Raw genomic sequence first — 18,595 nt, forward strand, 5'->3', positions numbered from 1 at the left:
ATTTTTTGTTTGTGTATGTAACCAAACAGATAAACACTTTAAAAAAATGTCAACTGTTTTGGACAATGATTTTAGGGACTTGCAGCACAGGAGTATCCTATCTTCAGCAAAAAGGTTAATCGTTCAATATATTATAGATTTATGGAAGTCGGTGATGTATAATAAAAAAGCAGGGGCCCCAGAACCGAACCCTGGGTGGGAGACAGTGACAAACTGCTAACTTTTTTTAAAAAATGAATAAAACCATAGGCTAACACCACAGATGCCATAGTGTTCGAACACATTGTTTCAGTCAGTGTCGCCAAGACTCTGAGAGAGTATCAACCTCGATCCCAGGGCTTTTTTTCTCTCTTTGATATAAGTGATCAAAAAGAGAAAAAAAGCCCTGGGATCGAGGTTGGGGTTTGTATATTTTGTTGTTGGTGCTGTATGTAGGCAACACATGCGCTCTCCTTCGATATGTTTTCGAGATGACTAGTATGGGCTGATCTCATGTATGTAGGCAACACATGCGCTCTCCTTCGATATGTTTTCGAGATAATTAGTATGGGCTGATCTCATGCAGTCTTCTTGTTCCCCTTGGGACTATCGTGCCGTTCATGTTTATATCGCACGTAAGAGGAAGTTTTTTGAGTTCTCTGTTGTATTGTTAGTGTTATCTTATATGATTTCTGTGTTATGTGGTTCACAAAAAGTGAGTTAGTTTTTGGATATTGTTGTTTCTTAGTTGTGTTTTCAGTTGTGTTTTTATCCTACTCAGGTTTTTTTTATAAGTTTCTGTGTGTGTTCTTAGTTCTTGTTTTTAAAATTGCCTATGTCTCTGTCGCCCGGTATTTTGTATTTGGCCTATGTCCATGTGAACATCCAGTGAATCAACTGGATCATCCCCTTTTAAAACTTTGCTTACTCTATTTTCACTTGTGGTGTGGGAGTGTAATCACTGAATGTCTAAAGAGTTGTGTAGCTACTTGTGTTTTTATATTCTCTGTATAATTTAAAAGGCACTTTCTTCTGCCATTTTAGTTCCTAATTTGCTTTGTACTGTGTTACGCGATCACTCCGTTAGAGAAACTGGCCTTGTAAACTAAAAAAATTATCTGCGCGAAGATTCTTAGACAGATCAATTCTCGAAAATAAATCTTTGCGAAGTTACAAAAATTTTTTTTCGCTAAAAGTTATTCCGCTTAAGCCGGGGCAAATCGAGGCAACTTCTTGAGCAACATTACCCGTCAACATGTTGACGAAGAAAATCTAATCTAAAAATGTTGATTAACATTTATTAACTTTTTATAAATGTTGATCAACATTATTGATGAGTTTTATATGTTGCTACGATTTGCTATAACCATCAACATTTCTCGCAACATCTTTCAGTATTTTCGAATCATTAAACTGCAAATTCGAATGTTCTAGCACGAATTCTAATGTTTTTTTTTCGAGTGTATACACGACTTGCATGAAAATAAGATCAAATTCATTTTTTCCATCGTTTCTCTACTCCTGGACGAGGTTATCATTGCGTCCTTTCTCTTCCCTTCTTTGAATCCATTTTCTGGTAGGGCCTCGCTTTCTTTCTTTATCGTCATCTATTACCAATGCCAGCAATAAACTTGCTGCAGCTTCCTTCTCCGCCATTTTGAAAAAAGAGAATGAATGGTCACGTTTCAGTAGAATGTAGTTGCTCAAAATGTTGACGAGAATGTTGACCGATTTGCCTCGGGATTTAACTTTTGGAAAAACTAGTTTTTATAAGTAAATGTTGACGAAAATGTTAACGAGGTATATCAAATCGTATCAACATGTTGCTCACAATGTTGACGAGAATGTTGACCGATTTGCCCCGGGCTTTAACTTTTAAAAAAAATAGTTTTTATCAGTAAATTTTCTTTTTCTTGTAGTTGGTCAGCTGGCAAAAAGGCCTAAACAAATTAAAATTGCGCAAAAGTACTAGATTCGTGATAATAATTCTTCGCAAAAAACCTTGAAATAAATCAGTTGCGAAAGAAAACTTCGCGAAATATCTTGGCATGACTGAAACGCGAAAATTACTTTTCGCAAAATGTTTTTTTTCGCACTTCGTGGAAAAAAAACAATCAGTCAAACTTAAGTTTGGTAAACAGCATGTAAAATGCTTTTAACACGACACCTCTTCTTTCACAGTAATCCACTCTACGGACACAAAACCCTGGAATTTAATTTAGATAAAGTTCAAATTGCGTGAATTTAGTTTGAAAGAAGTATATTTAATTGCTTGTGGGCCGAACTTTGAAATTTCACACCTCGTCCCAATATAATTGGAGGAGGGTTGTAGAAGGCGCAATAGATTTGAGAACTTTTTTGCAGATTATGGTTCTGTTTACCCTCTTTACTGACATTTTAAAAATGGTTTTAAATAGCTTCTTTCGTGTTCTAAAGTCAAAGTTTTACTTCATGTGATGTCTTATTTGCTTGTTGCGGCAGGCATTCAAACTTACCCATGTCGGCGGACAACGGAGAAAAAATTAAAATAACTATCAGTATGCTTTTTTAACGAGAGGGAGGATAGCAAACCAACAAATTTTCAATGACATTTTAAAAGTTCTAAACCTCACATGAATCCGCCTCCCCACAAGTTGAGGCTCTGTGAAGACTTGCGTTGGAACAACACTGAATTAGGGGGCAGGATGGCGCTAGAAAAAAGTAGTCTCAATATATTTATTGTGAGGTTGTAGGAATACTGACTTCCAGAATATCTTCCAATTTTTCTGTTTGTTGCAAATTTTAAAACAACCTCTTCCCCACGCCTTCTTATGCTTTTTGTATTTGAAAGACCTTGTTCAGGCTGTCAAATTATAAAAAGCCTTACAAGTCCTCGGGACGAGGCTGGTGTAAAGAGAGAGATTTTCAGTATTAAACTAAACCATAAAATAACGAAAGTGATCTTAGGATAGTTGATATGGGAATGAGATTTGTTGAGTTGGAAAACCACGAATGGGTTGTTGTTGTAAATTTGAACCTGAGATAGTTATAATCCCGCATTTTTCCCGCGCTTTTTTTGTGTTTTTTATATTAACGTGGTTTTGCCTAAAATTTACGAAATTCGTTAAAATGTCAGTACCTCAAACAATAGTACGTTTAAGATGGCTACATTAAATTTTTTATTGTGCTGTAACAAAAAAGGTTTCTATTTATCATTATTTATTACTCAAACCGCCCTTTCCATGTTGTAAAACCCAGTAATTCGGTTGCAGGCTATCTCATAAAATAAATTAATTAGGCGTGCATAAAAAACAATCAATTTAATTTCTACAAATGAAATCGTATTAAAGATCAATTCTTCTAAATGATATTTCATTTTGTATAGGCATCATCGTCATACCAAAATATGTCCGTTTAAAATGTTAGCTGCCCAATTCTACTTACATAAAACAAAACATGTTTTTGTACTCAGTCATAAGTCATAGAAATATTTACCTGTCAATAAAAATGTGCAATTCCAATTCTGTAAATTGTTTGCATGAAAACTAAATAATACGAATTACCGCGGGTACTTATTTTACGAGTTTAAAAATTACATTTATAGTATTAATTTTAGCGGATGATAGTTTACCATAAATTTCGCGGCTATTCATTTTTGCAATTGAAGTAAAATTAGAATTGTTTTCAGGGTCAATTCCATATGGGATATTATAGTTGAGGAAATTAAAATGAAGTTTATCCAACATTTTGAGATTAGCTGTTTATACCCTTAGTTTCTTATTATCACGTACTTAATGTTGGTTTCCACTAACACAGTTGTTAAACCACTAGTGCACACCAGTTTAAGATCTGATTTTCTTATTAGAAGCAAATATTGTAAAATAGAGCGACGCAAGATATTGCGCAACAAATTTATATAGAGCTCTACAATGGTTGCACAGTAATTACGAATTTTAATAGAACCAAAGATTCGGACATAAATGTTATAAAGGATAATTGATTTCCACCAGCGAAGGCGGAATCTTTAATATCGTGTGAGAAGATAGATAGAGAGATAGGGATATAGATAGAGACAGCACAGCTAGGCTGGACGCCCGAAAATTATCCAGGCTAAAGATTTTTTTCTGAGAGCGAGGCTAAAATGAGTTTTAAGCCAATAAGAATCCTAACAGTGCAACAGATTTTTTTATTATCCAATGAACAATACTTTATTTTAAGGTTTATATGCTATCGAACGTTAAAACTCGTGCAGTGTAGCATAATGAAGATCGTCTTATAATGCGCCATCTTTGATGTTACGTCATTTCTTTCTTTCTGTACAATTTTGCATTTTATTTTTTATTTATTGAGTTGTATTTTAACATTGCAGGCTAGTTACAATAATAATTGAGAATTCTCAATGATTTGTTCACCCCATAATTCTCCGTTTTCAAGATCAACTTCAAACTTTAAAATCTTTTAGGCTAATGGCGGAAATTTTCAAGCCCCTGGGCTTCTTGTATTACTTAAAAAACACAGCAATTAATGGTACAAATTTAAACTTTGGGTATATAGTCATGTCTTGGTACAAAATGGACTTAACATTTAATGCCAAAAAATGAAAGCTGTGTATTGTCTTTACATTTAAACAATTGATTGATTCGATTATTGAAACATAATAGAAAAACACCGGACTAAAGTAGCTAATTGCTTCTTATTAAATAAAAGGAATCAACACATGTAGCAGTAGATAAGTTTAGAGAATAAAGACGAACAACATTTTGCAAACAATTTAAAGTTTATCTTTATTTATCTACAAGCCCACAGCTGAACTCACTCGAGTCGATCTCTTACTGAAAAAGCATTTTCTTACGATGTACAAACGAGTTTTTAAAATACAAGATGTTTACTCTGAAAAAGACTGAATTCGATTTGGATAACGGTTAGAGGTACAACAGTTTTGGTTTCACGAATTCTACTGTACAATAAATAAAACTGGTCATAAAGGTAAAATAACACAAAATATCAATTAAAAGTATGTTAACTTTCGCGGGTACTATTTTTTTAAAGATTTAAACGTAGGGTGATTGGAAAGTCTTTCCAACCAAGCGATTTCTACCTTATTTTCTACCTCAGCATTTCTTTAATTCTTTTTTTCTACAACCAAATTTTTATACCCGAATCTCTAAAAAACCCGCCAAAGTTAGTTCGTTCAAAGGTACTTTAGACAAAGAGAATAATGTCAGAAAATTTTTTCTAACATTATGACGTAGCAAATTTATTATAATTATTGTGAATCGTACACATTCATTGTCACTAAACTAAAGGCCGGGCAAACGATTTCAACAGTCCATCCAACATCAAAAATGAATTGTTGGGCAATTGTTGGACAAATGTTGGATGAATGTTGGATACCCTTTAAAGCGTTTAATCGTAACATCCAACATTAGCTTTATCCAACAATGTCGTTCATTCATTCATTATGCTCTACTTAGTCATTTCAAACTAAACATGGCGGCGACATGTTCCTCCTAATTATTTTATCAGAATTCGCTGATTCTGATAACGAAAAGTCTTGAAGGGGTAAACAAGAGAGTGGGTCAAAAGAGACTTTGGTCAAGGAGTTGATAGTGGAGGATCGGATGTTGTTCAAGCAGATGTTTAGATTGAGCGTGGAAAATTTTGAGATTGTTTTGAGTCACATTGACGATCTCATTTCCCTCCAAGAAAGAACACATGGAGGAAATCGTCCTATACTATCAAATGAACGACTTGCATTAACGCTACGATTTCTTGCAACAAAATATTCGATTTTCTTTCGATTGACGTCATCATCATTCAAATGTTGGACGAAAAGCGTTCAAACGATTCCAACAGGAAAATCGAGCGAGAAAAAAAGGCAAAAGTTGGATGAAAAGTTTGGTGGCGAACAAACGTTCATCCAACTTTATCCAACTATTTTTTTCTTCTTTTAACGTCATTTTTTCTTTTTTTATAAATTTTAAATTCGTTCAAATGATTCCAACATTTATCTAACATGGGTGTTGGATCTGTGTTGGATGGAATGTTGGAATCGTTTGCCCCGGCCATAAGTGCCTAAAAAAACATTTTGCAAAATACGGAAAACAATGTCTGTTCAGTCTAGCCCGATCGCCCTAGGGAAACATTCTAGCGGGAAATAAATTTAATTAATTTTAGCTGAGAGCAATGCTAAGTAATTTTGACGCGAATCTATTTCGGGGGATGACAAAGACTTTTTTAAAAATAAAAAAATACAACCATTGATTTTTTCCTTTTCAAATCGGGCAACAGTAATATTTTTTTACAATAACAACTATCAAATAAAAACAACAAAATTGTATCGTACGGTAGCTAGGTAATCAAAACATAAAATAATTCGCATAATGCGCAGAGAAACTACTCAGAGAGATTCACTAAGTTCACTAACTGCCCGAAGCAGTGATAGAACCGAAGAATGAGACAGAAAATATAACAACCTTTTAGTGGTGTTCGGAAGGTGATGTTTAAACTCTTTGTAGACTGTGACTATTTCAATAAAGATCAAAGTTTTTCCTGTGCGAAGGATGTTGTATTAAATGTAATGTTGTATTAAATGTATTAAATTAAATAAATAAATAAATTAAAGCGACGTGCAGGGAAAGTAATCTCTTAAGCTTTGTAACCCTATACTCCGATTTCACGAATTTGAATACCAATTCTTAGATTTACATTTGAATAAATGTGATGTCGCCAAACTCTAATATATAAGACATGGTATGTACTTTGCAGGTCAAGTCTTATCCAAAATTGTCTTTTTTGATTCTGTTGATGCAAAGTGAGTGCTGCTGATGTCTCCGTCTATAGCATATCGGTTAGAAAATTTAGTTTTAGATAAGCAACATTCTGCAACTCCACTAGAAAAAAAACATAGTTCCTTTTTATAGATTTCCATCGTGTGACGTAAGAATGATTTAGAAAATGTTACATGTGGGTAAAATACACAAAGAAAAAAAAAACAACCTATATGCAGTGAAGAACAAGGTCAAACAAAACAAAAAACGAGCAGTTTTTCGAAGTTTATTTGTTTTTTTAAGACGTTTGATCAATATGCCACGCTACTGTCTTCGCCAATCTAATTACTGCTTTCCTCCTGGAAAGCAGTAATTAGACTGGTAGTGCAAGATTGAAGCAATTGCGAAATATGTAAGCTCCACAAGTTGACTTTATTTTTTAATTAAATATTTCTAATCATGCAAAATAAAACTTGTGAAATTATACTTTTTAGAACTCCGTTGAGCCAATTTAAAAATGACGCCTATCAAAGTAAGCTCCAGCCTTTTTAATGCCTTTATCCTCCCTCCCACTCTGCTATAACGAAAAGAAGTTAAAAATAACAAACTTTAAAGGCCTGCGTAATGAGTGACATGCATTAAGAGTCTAGCAAAAGAAGTGATTTTTATTTTCAAAATATTGAAAAAATTAATCTAAAATAAAGGTAAAGAAGAAGAGCAAACCTTACCACATGTATATCCATGATCATTGCAAGCGTCACCGCACATTTCTGATTCAGCACATGGGTTAAGACTTTTACAAAGTGGCCCTCTCTAAAGAGATGATTAGATGTATGAAAACAGGCGATGAAGAGCAAGGGAAAGAATATTTGTAGCAAAGTTCCCAAGAGTCCTGTTTTTGCGCTGACATTAAATGTTTTAAATCTTTTTGGGTTATAAAAGCTTTCGTCATATCGTTATGTAACAGAGAATTTGTTTTGGAAATATGTCTCGTAATAATCTTAGGCTGAGTTTTTTTTAAACTTCGGAATGTTTAAGAAGAATGTTTTACAAGAGTTTCTAATATGTTCTAATAACCAACGTTCAAAATTATTTTAAATCTTTAAACTTACTTTTTTTGAAATCCATTTTGAAAATCATTTTACATACATAAGTAAAAAATTACAAAAATATTTTGATTATTTGGAGAAGCAAAAGTTACTTTAAACAACTTTAAATTACTTTTTGGTCCTGACCTAGGCCAGGGACTTTAGCTAATAGGTGCCCCCTCCCCCATGTTACATGAAAGTTACGGGTATTGTAATATAGATATTCTGTGTGTGTTACTGTGTTTGTTTCCAGACAGAGGAGAATGTCGTTGGAGAAATCGAAACGTAACCAACCTTCATGCATAGCAGAGGATAAACGGCTAGCAGAATGTGTTAGAAATTTTTCTGCGCTTTATTCCCCTTTTTCATTTTGTAGCCTGAATATTGGACGTATCCAAAATCCTTTATTCTTCAAATTGTGTTTCAATTTTTGTACACGTAGCAAAAGCAGCAGCAAAAAAACCCTTTTTTTTCTACGTTTCATGCTGAAAAGAGTTCTTATATTTAGATTTTCCTCTTATAGTGTGAATCACTTTAAAACAGACGCTCATCTTCCAGTGCTCTTTAGTGCTCAATTTTAGTGCTCCTTAGTGCCAGGTGAGAACCAAGCCTAAACAAGGAGAAATTTTAAACAGATAAATCTACCCTAAGAACGGTGCAAATTCATGGAAGAACACCAGTGGATACCGCAAAAGCCTTATGGCTATGTTATACTAGATCTTCGGTGTACATTTCCTAAAATACAAAGCATTCACTTCGAACAACGTTTGGATTGAATATGTTCAATTCTTAGAATATTGGAAGATGGTGAACGATTTTAAACAACTAAAAAAAGTCACTGAATCTATCAAAACTGAAATACTTATGCCATTGCCAAAATTCTAACTAAGGACCAATAGAAAGTGCAAGTTTGTGAAAAAGTGCGATGTTTTAAAAATTTATTTGAATACATTTTTTGGTCAGCCGCATTATTTTTTTTCGCAAACATTAATGCCAGATGTAACTTTACCATGTTTTTACTTTAAGGGGAGAAATTCTCGCGGGCATAAATTTTGGCGATTTTGGCCCCTTTTCGCAAAAATTTCTGCCCGGTAAGAAATTTAACCTGAAATTCGCACAAGTTATTTTCGCGAAAAATCAACTTTTTCTAAAAATCGCGAAAGTTTTTTTTAAAGTTTTAAAAGCCGAAAATCCTAAATAACGAGGGCTTCATGGACAAGGGTAGAATTAATAGATCACAACGAAATATTTTTTTCGTTGTGATCTATTAATCAGCCCAAAAAATGGCTATAAAACTCTAACTCTAAAAATATATATACAGTAGTATTGTTGTTTCATTAAAAAATATTTGATTTAAAATCAATTTTTCTATTACAATTTATTGTCATTCGCGAAAGTTTTTGTTCCCAAAAATGAAAATTTTGAAAAGTTCGCGAAGGTTTTTTCTGTGAAATTTCTTTCAGAAGTAGAATTCACGAAAATTAGCTTATGCCCTTAAAATAGTTGAAAAACAGGAAACTTGAGATTTTTACCTTCTGCATTCTGCATTCTACGTACAATTCTTCCCCGATATCCTAATTCAAGAGACGGCCACGTAAATATATTGGAGCGAAAATGTTTAACTGTAGGTAAATATTCCAGTCAAGTTCTTAATAAAATTTAAGAATTTAAAATTCTGTTGTATTTATTGTCAAACCGTTGTTTATTACTTCCTAATACATCTATTTAGCTATAAAAACTATTTAAGCTTTAGAGTGTTTAACTAGGTAAACATATCTCCAAATCACACCCCTGCCTACACAAAATTAGCGTCGGTTTCTGGAGCAATCCAAGGTTCCGTTTGGCTTCGTGATGAAGTCAGTTAAACGGATTGTAAAGATTCTAAGAAAAACCTTGCAAGGATTACCGTACTACGAGCTTCAGAGAACATTTCTAAAATTATTAGAATTGATATTATTTTGTGTAAGTCGAGCCTTTTATCGCTGATAAATAAGACAAAAAGTCACGTGCTTCCCAGTAACAGAAAGTGGTGGAGCCTGATATTGGACACGACTCATAAACTTCCCAGAGTTAAACTGCATCATTTTTAAGAACTTCTTGCTTTCAAATACTTTCCTGATCCTGCAACAGTAATTTCAAGTCTATTGTGATATTGTGATCTGCCTTGGGACGTAAGCTTAAAGAGTTCGTAACTATTTTAAATCGCCAAAAATACGTTTTCATCCAGAAGCGGGGTTACAATATTGTATTGTATTTGCGAACCATCAGCAGATGACGAGAATGTATACTGACTGTAGACATATAGCCTAGACATGTGACACCACCCATCCTTAAAATGAATTTTATACTCTGTTTCTGTAATAGCTACAACAAATATTAGGGTTCTTTTTTTTCAAGTACAATGGAATCTCTCTATCTCGACTACTCTCTATCTCATCTTCTCTCCATCTCGAACTAAAATCTCGGTTCCTTTGTGGTCCGCCTTAGGTATTTTTCTCGAACAAGTTTTTGGTCCCTTGCGAGTTCAAGACAGAAGTATAATAAAACTATGAGTTGTGAAAATTTTATAATGTTTGCACTGGGCTTTAGCAATTTAACAGGAGATGATTTGAGAGACCAATGAAACAAGCAAAGTTTCTATGTTGTTGGTAGTTACAGGATGTTGCCTAATAAGGACGTACCTTTATCACTTAATGAAAATAAGCGCCTCAATTAATTCTATTCTGCAATGAAAGCAGTTGTTTTGTACGGACTATATGAAGTAACCGTAGCAACGCATTCCAACATTTCGATAAGTTTTATTTTTTGTGTTCTAAGCGGAAGATTCTTTTTCGGACAAAACAAGTGATTTTGTGAGTTTTGCTGAGCACAAAGCAGAGCAGTACACCAAGGTATCTACATTTTGTTTTACTTCTGACTGTATATTATATAAGAAACAGGATTGCATTCAAACTTTTCTATACAGAAATTTGGATCTTGTAATGTGGCGTACACTATTGAGACCAAATATAAGAGTAAATTTAATAGAAATATCCATTTATTGAAAAACTGGTGGAAAAGAAAAAATAATTGTTATTTTGTTTGGTTAGAGAAAAGAAAACTCATTTTGTTTTTGTTTTTGTGTTTGCTGTTGGGATATTTTTTATCGCAGGGCAGGCGGAATAGTTTTGCTGTAAAAAATGTCCACTAAATAGAAGTTTATCAATGAAATGCTACTTATTTTGTCAGAGAGTAGTTGTATTTCGCGGAAATAAAATTTTTCACCCAGAAGGTTCCGGCAATACAAGGAGCTTAGTATCGGTGGATGTGACTATATTTTTAATATAAAAATTACCAATTCGAATCAAGTCAGTTAAAGTAACCATTTGAGAAGACTTTTACAGGCATTGTTTTTAAATCATTTTTTGAAACCTCAGCAATATTTTTGTAAGAATTTTATCTTTGAGATATTTATTGAATGTATTATGGTAATCCTGCCATTCAGAAAATGCAGTTGATTACCATTGAGTGTATGGTTACCCATTGGCAACGTAAAACTTATACCAGAATAAAGTGAGACTACTGATAAGAAACTAATGCTGGTCTAGCTAAATATTTTTATTTCATGGTATGAAAACCCAAACCGAGAATTCAATGATAGCACGATATTATTTATATATACTACGACAGAGACTGCAATTCTTTTGCCGGCATAAGGTTCTTTTGTCGCCTAATGTGTAACCATACACTTAACATTGACTACGTGTAACTATACCTTAAGTGAGTTAATTAACTTCATAGCATGGTCTTAACAACATCAAAATTTGTGCCATTTGTATTTTTTTCTTTTTATTGTAGATCGCACTCAAATCGATTCTTTCAAGATGAATTGGATTATGTTATTATTATGTTTTTTATCATCTGCACACGCTTTCAAAATTAATAGGCATTTGAGCGATGTGTTGTTAGATGACGGAGATATGAATGAAGGAATATTAGACAGTAAGGACGACGATACAAAAGGTAATTATGGAGATAATTACAGAGATAATGATGGTGAGGACGAGGACGAGGCTGACAATGAAAATGATGACAACGGCGATGATGGAGATAATGATGATGGTGACTATGGAGATAATGATGACGGTGATGATGGAGATAATGATGATGGTGATGATGGTGACTATGGAGATAATGATGATGGTGATGATGGAGAAATTGATGGCAGCGACGATAGCAAAAATGATGTCAGTGATGGTGGAGAAAGAGGAATTAAAAAAAAGGATGCTGTAAAGAACACAAAAAGAGGTCTAATGTTCGCCTGTGGTGCTACAAGAAGAGTTCATACAGAGTGTTGTCCTGTTATTATAGCAACAAAGAAAACAAAGATGCAGCTGAACTGTCATTTTGTGTGTGAGCGGCAAAGAAACCCACCTCACTGTGGATTGAAAGTGAAACGCATCTGTGAGCATACCACGATAAGAATAATACAAAAGTCTGTGTGTAAACCACGACGAGTGTACAAGACAATACAATTTTTACTTCCTTCAACGATACAGTAACAATAAATCTACGAAGTTTTAAACACCATTATGTTTTTTATTAATTTTATTTCTAATTATCTGTCTCCTCTCACACAGCACTGTTCTTATTAAACAACATATATGTATTAGAATTAGGATGTTGTTGTTTGTTTGTATCTTATAATTCCAAGCAGTTTGATATATTTCTCTCTAAACCCACCCTAAACCGCTGAGTACTGGTCATATTTTCTAGCTCATAAACTTTGTTTGATGTGCACATATTTTTTTCATGAAATAAAATCTGCATTTATCATAAAGTTTCTCTTTGCTTGGTTAATCCCCGATTGAAAGGTTTTCTATCCCTCTCTAAACGTGAACTCTGATAGTTGTCCCTTGTTGATGGCAGTGAAAATGGACAATCACACTAAAATAAACTCTCTCCATCCTTCGGTCATATTTTTATCATTGCACATATGTTTGTTCATTCCTAACAAACAATGTTTCACCTCGGGCGTACCTCCCATTATAACAGGCAAATAAAATCCGTGTAATCATATTGAAGAGAAGTTACCTTCTCGGACAAAAGTGACGAAAAATTCTAGAGGTGACGAAAATTTTTGTCTGACCAAAATTTTGTCCGACAAAGTTTTGTCTGATAAGGTACTTTATCCATCTTTTTTGCATTAATCACAGCAGCAGTTATGACCTTTATTAGAAGATCATGTCCAGCAATTGCAATACAAAGCTCTCACACACATACTTCGTTTTCTATTCTGTTAGATTGGCATGCAAAAGATGCTAGCATCATCCTGATACAGCTCACTAATGCGATAAAGGCAGGTTGGAAGGCGGCTGATATTAAGGAAAACTGGATGTCAACGAATCTATTCTCCAAATATGGTAAACATGTCCATTGAGTTTCCTACTGTGTAATCACTTAAGCTTAATCGGGTTTTTATAAGCTGTTAGTTAATTCGAGTTATTTTTTTTCGTGTTAATCACGTAATGGCTATTTTTGTGCATCTTTTATTTTTTGGAATTTACAGAATAAAATATACATGTGAAAATGTGGTAAGTTCAATACAAAACCGTGCGTTCAAAATGCTATACATTAAACTTACGATAAATGGGACACTCAAGGGACCGAACAAAAGTGTACTACTTAGCAGACGTGCTACTTGTCCGAATTTCATTGTAAGTAGGGTTTTCATACAAATGCTTAATTTGTCCTAGTTATCGAGAGATATTTTGTAAAACTTAGCGAACAAAAGGACTTCGAGACTAAATTCATAAATAAGAAATGGTGATAATTGCATTTGCTTTTCTAATCCAATCAATATAACATAAGTTTACACTACATTAAACGGAAAAAAATTCTGTCATGTATCTTAATGTTTAAAGGACAGCGAGAATATGTAGATGTATTAAACAAAGAACTTAAGAAATATAGTTAAAAGTACCTCATATTGTTTTGAAGGATACGTTTTTTCTTTTCTTCCAACGATCGAGCCAGCCATCTGATGCAATAAAGTCGGTCAATCCTAGCTCTTTCGCAAAACAAATAGCTTTGGTTTTCAAAACCGAGGAAGACACAGGAATGTTCTGAGCCCTTGCATTTACCAGCCATTTGTAGCAAGCGTCATCAAGCTGTTCGTATGTTGACGGTTTAAATCTATGCTTCTTCTTTGTTGACGAATTCAAATCAATAGCTTCATAAATCTTTCTTCTGTTTAACCCAGTTTGAAACAGTTTGTTTGGACATTCCATGTTTAACAGCAACAGATGTAAGACTTTTGCCTTTATCAATTTCCTTGAGTATAACATACCTTTTGGTTATCGGTGTAGATTTCAGCTTCCTTTTTTGACCTAGCTGAGGCATGACTGCACACGTGAAGAAACAACCAATGTGTAGAATAGATTTGTTGACAAGTTTTTGATTAAAATCAATGCAATGTCTTCTGTTTCAAGAAAAAAATATGAAGTCATTCCATTGCATGTCCCACTTATCCGAAGTTTTTGCCTCAAGGGATCGAGAAAAGTGTACTACATAGCGGGCGTCCTAGTTATCCAGTGTATTACTTATCGAGAGTATACTGTAGTAGACTTCCCTAATTCGAACCTCGCCTTAATGCGAACAAATCTTCTGGTCCCGTCAAAATCCCTTAACAAACTCTCATGATTCACTTCCCCTAATTCGAAACTCCATAATTCGAATACCTCTATATTTCAAACCATATTTCCGGTCCCTTTAGATCATATCACCCCGTAAATCGAACTTTTAAAAATCGAACTACGTAAAGTAGCCATTTTATCTTCCTCTGCTAATCTTTCGTCGAGTGTAAACACGGTTTTACATGTACCATTTCAAAATCGAAGGTCTAGGATTCTTTTCAAACTACAAAGGATATATTTTTGTTATTAATCAACAAGATGGCGACTCTTTCAGCAAAACGAAGGCACAATGAAAAGTCTATGAAAACAAAATACGAGGCGCTCCAACAACTTGAGAAAGGAGTTTTATCAAAAGAAGTAGCTGCACAATTTGGAGTTCCTAAAAATACTCTTTCCACCTGGAAAAAGAAAGTAGAAATCATGGAATCATTTGAAAGTAGTTTGCAAGGAAATAAGAGAAGAAGCCCAGAAACATACGAAGCATTGAATAGAGCTTTGATGAAATGATTGCTAAATCTACGAAGTCAAAACATCTCCATCAATGGTCCCCTTTTAAAGGAAAAAAAGCAGACTTTGCAAAAGAGTTGGGTATAGAAAGCTTACCAGCATCTGAAGGGTGATTAGAGAAATAGAAAAAAAGGTTTGCGTTTTTTGTTTATATATTCCACAACAACTTGCACAGCTTTTCAAAAACATCGCAAGAGAATCAAAATCTGTCACTGAAGGAATGACGGCACCTTGGTCAGAAACTACTCTACCAACCATTCTTTCTCGATATCCATTAGCAGATATCTTTAATGCCGATGAGTTTGAATTATTCTATCAATGTCTACCAAACAAGTCTTTGCATCTAAAAGGCGAAAAGTGTTCTGGTGGCGAGCATAGTAAGTTACTGGAATGGCTGCTGGCAACGCCTACGGTGAAAGGCTCCTTATATTCGTTATAGGGAAATCGATTTTCTTAATCATCGATAACTGTCCAGCACATCCACACGTGAAAAATCTTGATTGCGTTGAAATAATATTTCTTCCACCGAACACGACTTCTCTCATGCAGCCCATGGATCAAGGCATTATTCGATCTTTAAAGGCTAAATATAGATCTGTCGCAGTCAAGAAGCTAATACATGCCTTGGAAAAGAAAATGCCGTTCCCAACCTTCTCTATTCTTAACGCCATGTTTATGCTGAAAAAAGCGTGGGATGCTGTTCCCAATGCTTCATTCACCAACTGTTTTCGAAAAGCTGATATCTCTGTCGAAGCAGCAGAAAGTGCTGTCAATAATGACGACAACCCTTTTGTTTGTCTTGAAACCGATGACGAGGAAATGTATGAAACGCTGAATTCTGATCTTGATTACCTTCAGGCGAACTTTGGTGAGCGGATCGGAATTGGTCTCACACCTGACGACTACATCGATTTTGACCAAGACGTGAGCACCAACGAAAGTATTTTAACAGAGTAAGAAATTTTTGCTCAATTTATTAGTCAAGATGATGATGACCAAGAGAATGAAATGTTCGATGAGGAGTAACTCGTTAAGCCTGGAATAACTGAAGTCCGGAATGCTATTGAGATTTTAGAAAAGTTTAGTTTGTTTTCTCGATATGGCGAGCAAATGATGAGACCGTTGAATATGCTTGATCGTTTTGGCGATAAGGAGAAGCAACACTGCAAAAAGTAAACCACTATTTATGACCTTTTTGCAAAATAAGAAATACGTCTGAAGTAATATAGAAGATATAATTCTCAAGATATATAGATGGATGTATTTATAAAGTCTATTTACTACCACCAAACCTGATTTTGGGCAAAATTTCACATAAATTTATGAACTTCCCCTAATTCGAACTCTCCCTAATTCGAACTTTTTTTCGGTCCCCTGCAAGTTTGAATTACAGAGAGTCTACTGTATAGCATTTTTAACACATGGTTTTGTATTGAAGTTACCGCATTTTCACATGGTACGTGTATATATTATTATTAAAGAAACATTTCATCTTGTATTCCCGCCTTTATAAAAGACCTAACTTTTTTAACATTTGAATAATCTAAATCTTATGCAAATGTAAAATGTAAAATGATAGGAAACTACAAAAAAATTTACCAAAATTTCTATTTAATTTTTAGCTATGCATGAATAATCAAAATATGCTATTTATCGAAAACATGAAGTAAAAAGACAGAATTGAGATGAAAATGTAACATTTATCTTCAAAAATACTTAAAATTTTTACCTTTTCTGTATTGTTATTAGATTAAATGTGATTTATATATTCCTTTCCATAGTCTGATATGTTTGTTATAGAAATAAAAAAGGAACAAACTGAATGATTTGTAATATAAAATGTTCACATATGCTTTTTATATGTAATTTACATTCCTAACATACATGTAACGTTACACCTGTCAAATAAAATGAGTTTGGAGGTAATAGTCTAGTTGACCACACTTTTTCTGCCAGTACTGAAAATTGGGATAGTATTATGAGTATAATTGTGTTACGTTGGCAATCAATTGTCACATATCACTTTTATATCCGATAATATGTATATTCAAGTAGAAATTACTAATTTATGGAAAATATTTTCAAAATAGATGGAAAATATCTTTTCATGCAAGCTTTTTGCATTATTTCGCACTTACGGAAACATCTTTAAATTACGTTACATCTGTTTCTTCTATCTATACTGGTATTTGTGAGTAACATATTGATGATAATCCAAAGGTTTTATTAACTATAGCCAAAATTTTTTTAATTAGAGTTGCAAAAGTAACAAACTGTTACTTTCGCATCAAAACCTCACATTTAACCCAAAATTGAACAATATTTTGATCTCCATAGTGACTTACAATACCAATGAACTGTTGGGTAAGTTTTAAGCTTCACCGAATATTTCTAGTTTTATTGTAAAAAATGTTTTTTTAACCTCTTTCCAACTGTCAGCATTTGATGTAGAATTATGGACTTTTTTAATCTACTTCTAAATCCGCCAGTGCTATGTGAGTGGGCAAAGGTATTCTGAAGTGTTTCAGGAAGATTTTTATGGTGCGCATTATGGAAAAATAAAGTATTTTTTAAATGGAAAAACAAAAAAAAGGCAGGCTTTGCTGGAGGGAAGTCAAAAATCTTAAAATTATGCTGTCATAAACATTCAAAATCTGCTGAAACATCCAACTTTAAATTGAAGTTTCAAGCTTAAGAAATGATTTCGTGGACAAATGAATACCAAGCGAAATATTTCAATCTAAATCTATACAGGTCCAATCACACGATAAGATGACGTGATGTAACTTAATATACAGCAAGGAATTCAAAAAATATACTTTAGGATTTTTCATCCAAGACATGGCATGCCAGAAATAACCAAGGCAGAGGGGTGAGAGAATGGTAGCTAGCCACATAATACACTGTCCTGAGCTTCGTACTGCAGCTTTTTATTTTGTTTTTCTTTTCTATTTTCGTGTAACAACTGACCACGTTTTTGGACAATATTTGTCATATTTGTTATTGTAGATATAGTTGTAATAGGTAATTTCAAAAAACAAAAAAATATTAATCGCTTATTACGGAGTTTCATACCGCGCAGGTATGGGCCCGAGCGAAGTGGCTTGTAGGGACAAATTTTCAGAACTCCCGCAAAGTGTAAACATTTAGCTAGCGTTTGTACACACTTCCAAGTTATTATATTATAGTTATTTGCTGTTTAACAATTTTACGTATTGTTTTTGCAATAATGGAAAAGAAAGATTGTGTACAATGGCTTATGGAACGTGGCCTGTCCACAGGAGGAACAATACAAGAGCTTAATATGCGTGTTAATCGATTCAAATTATACCCATCACTTGCGGAAAAATTGGAGTCAAACGAGAAAGAAATTTTAGTTTTGGTACAACATTAGATCCCAATCTTATCCCTCCCATTTCAGCTCCCTAGTGTCCTAAAGAGGAATTGTATCCAATAGTTACAGCATCGATATTTAAAGAATATAATTTTAGAAAAAGAGAAGGTAGTTTAGGTCAGCAACAGAAAGCTTATGCTATGTTGACTAGCAGGAAAATAGTTTCAGTAAAAACACATTTGTTAGAGCTCTTGTTAAAAAATC

At 33.9% G+C, this 18,595-nt stretch overlaps 2 protein-coding genes across 3 annotated transcripts in view; both read left to right on the forward strand.

Moving 5' to 3' along the window:
* Positions 1-10,548: 10,548 nt before the first annotated feature.
* Positions 10,549-12,646, forward strand: LOC130662814 (protein PFC0760c-like). Its single transcript, XM_057461747.1, has 2 exons — positions 10,549-10,707; positions 11,654-12,646. Exon 2 carries the CDS (start codon positions 11,680-11,682, stop codon positions 12,355-12,357), a length of 678 nt encoding a protein of 225 aa, XP_057317730.1. The 5' UTR covers positions 10,549-10,707; positions 11,654-11,679; the 3' UTR covers positions 12,358-12,646.
* A 203-nt stretch (positions 12,647-12,849) lies between these two features.
* LOC130662813 (adenosine receptor A3-like) overlaps positions 12,850-18,595 on the forward strand; it is a 31,740-nt gene continuing 25,994 nt past the window's right edge. Inside the window, exon 1 of one of the 2 annotated variants that reach the window (XM_057461746.1) lies at positions 12,850-13,218. In XM_057461746.1, the coding sequence (XP_057317729.1) occupies positions 13,020-13,218 (199 nt within the window). In that variant the 5' untranslated portion in view covers positions 12,850-13,019. The remainder of the gene's footprint in view (positions 13,219-18,595) is intronic. The other variant, XR_008989106.1, reaches the window with a different exon arrangement.

The sequence above is a fragment of the Hydractinia symbiolongicarpus genome, chromosome 10, assembly GCF_029227915.1.
Source record: "Hydractinia symbiolongicarpus strain clone_291-10 chromosome 10, HSymV2.1, whole genome shotgun sequence".
NCBI lineage: Eukaryota > Metazoa > Cnidaria > Hydrozoa > Anthoathecata > Hydractiniidae > Hydractinia > Hydractinia symbiolongicarpus.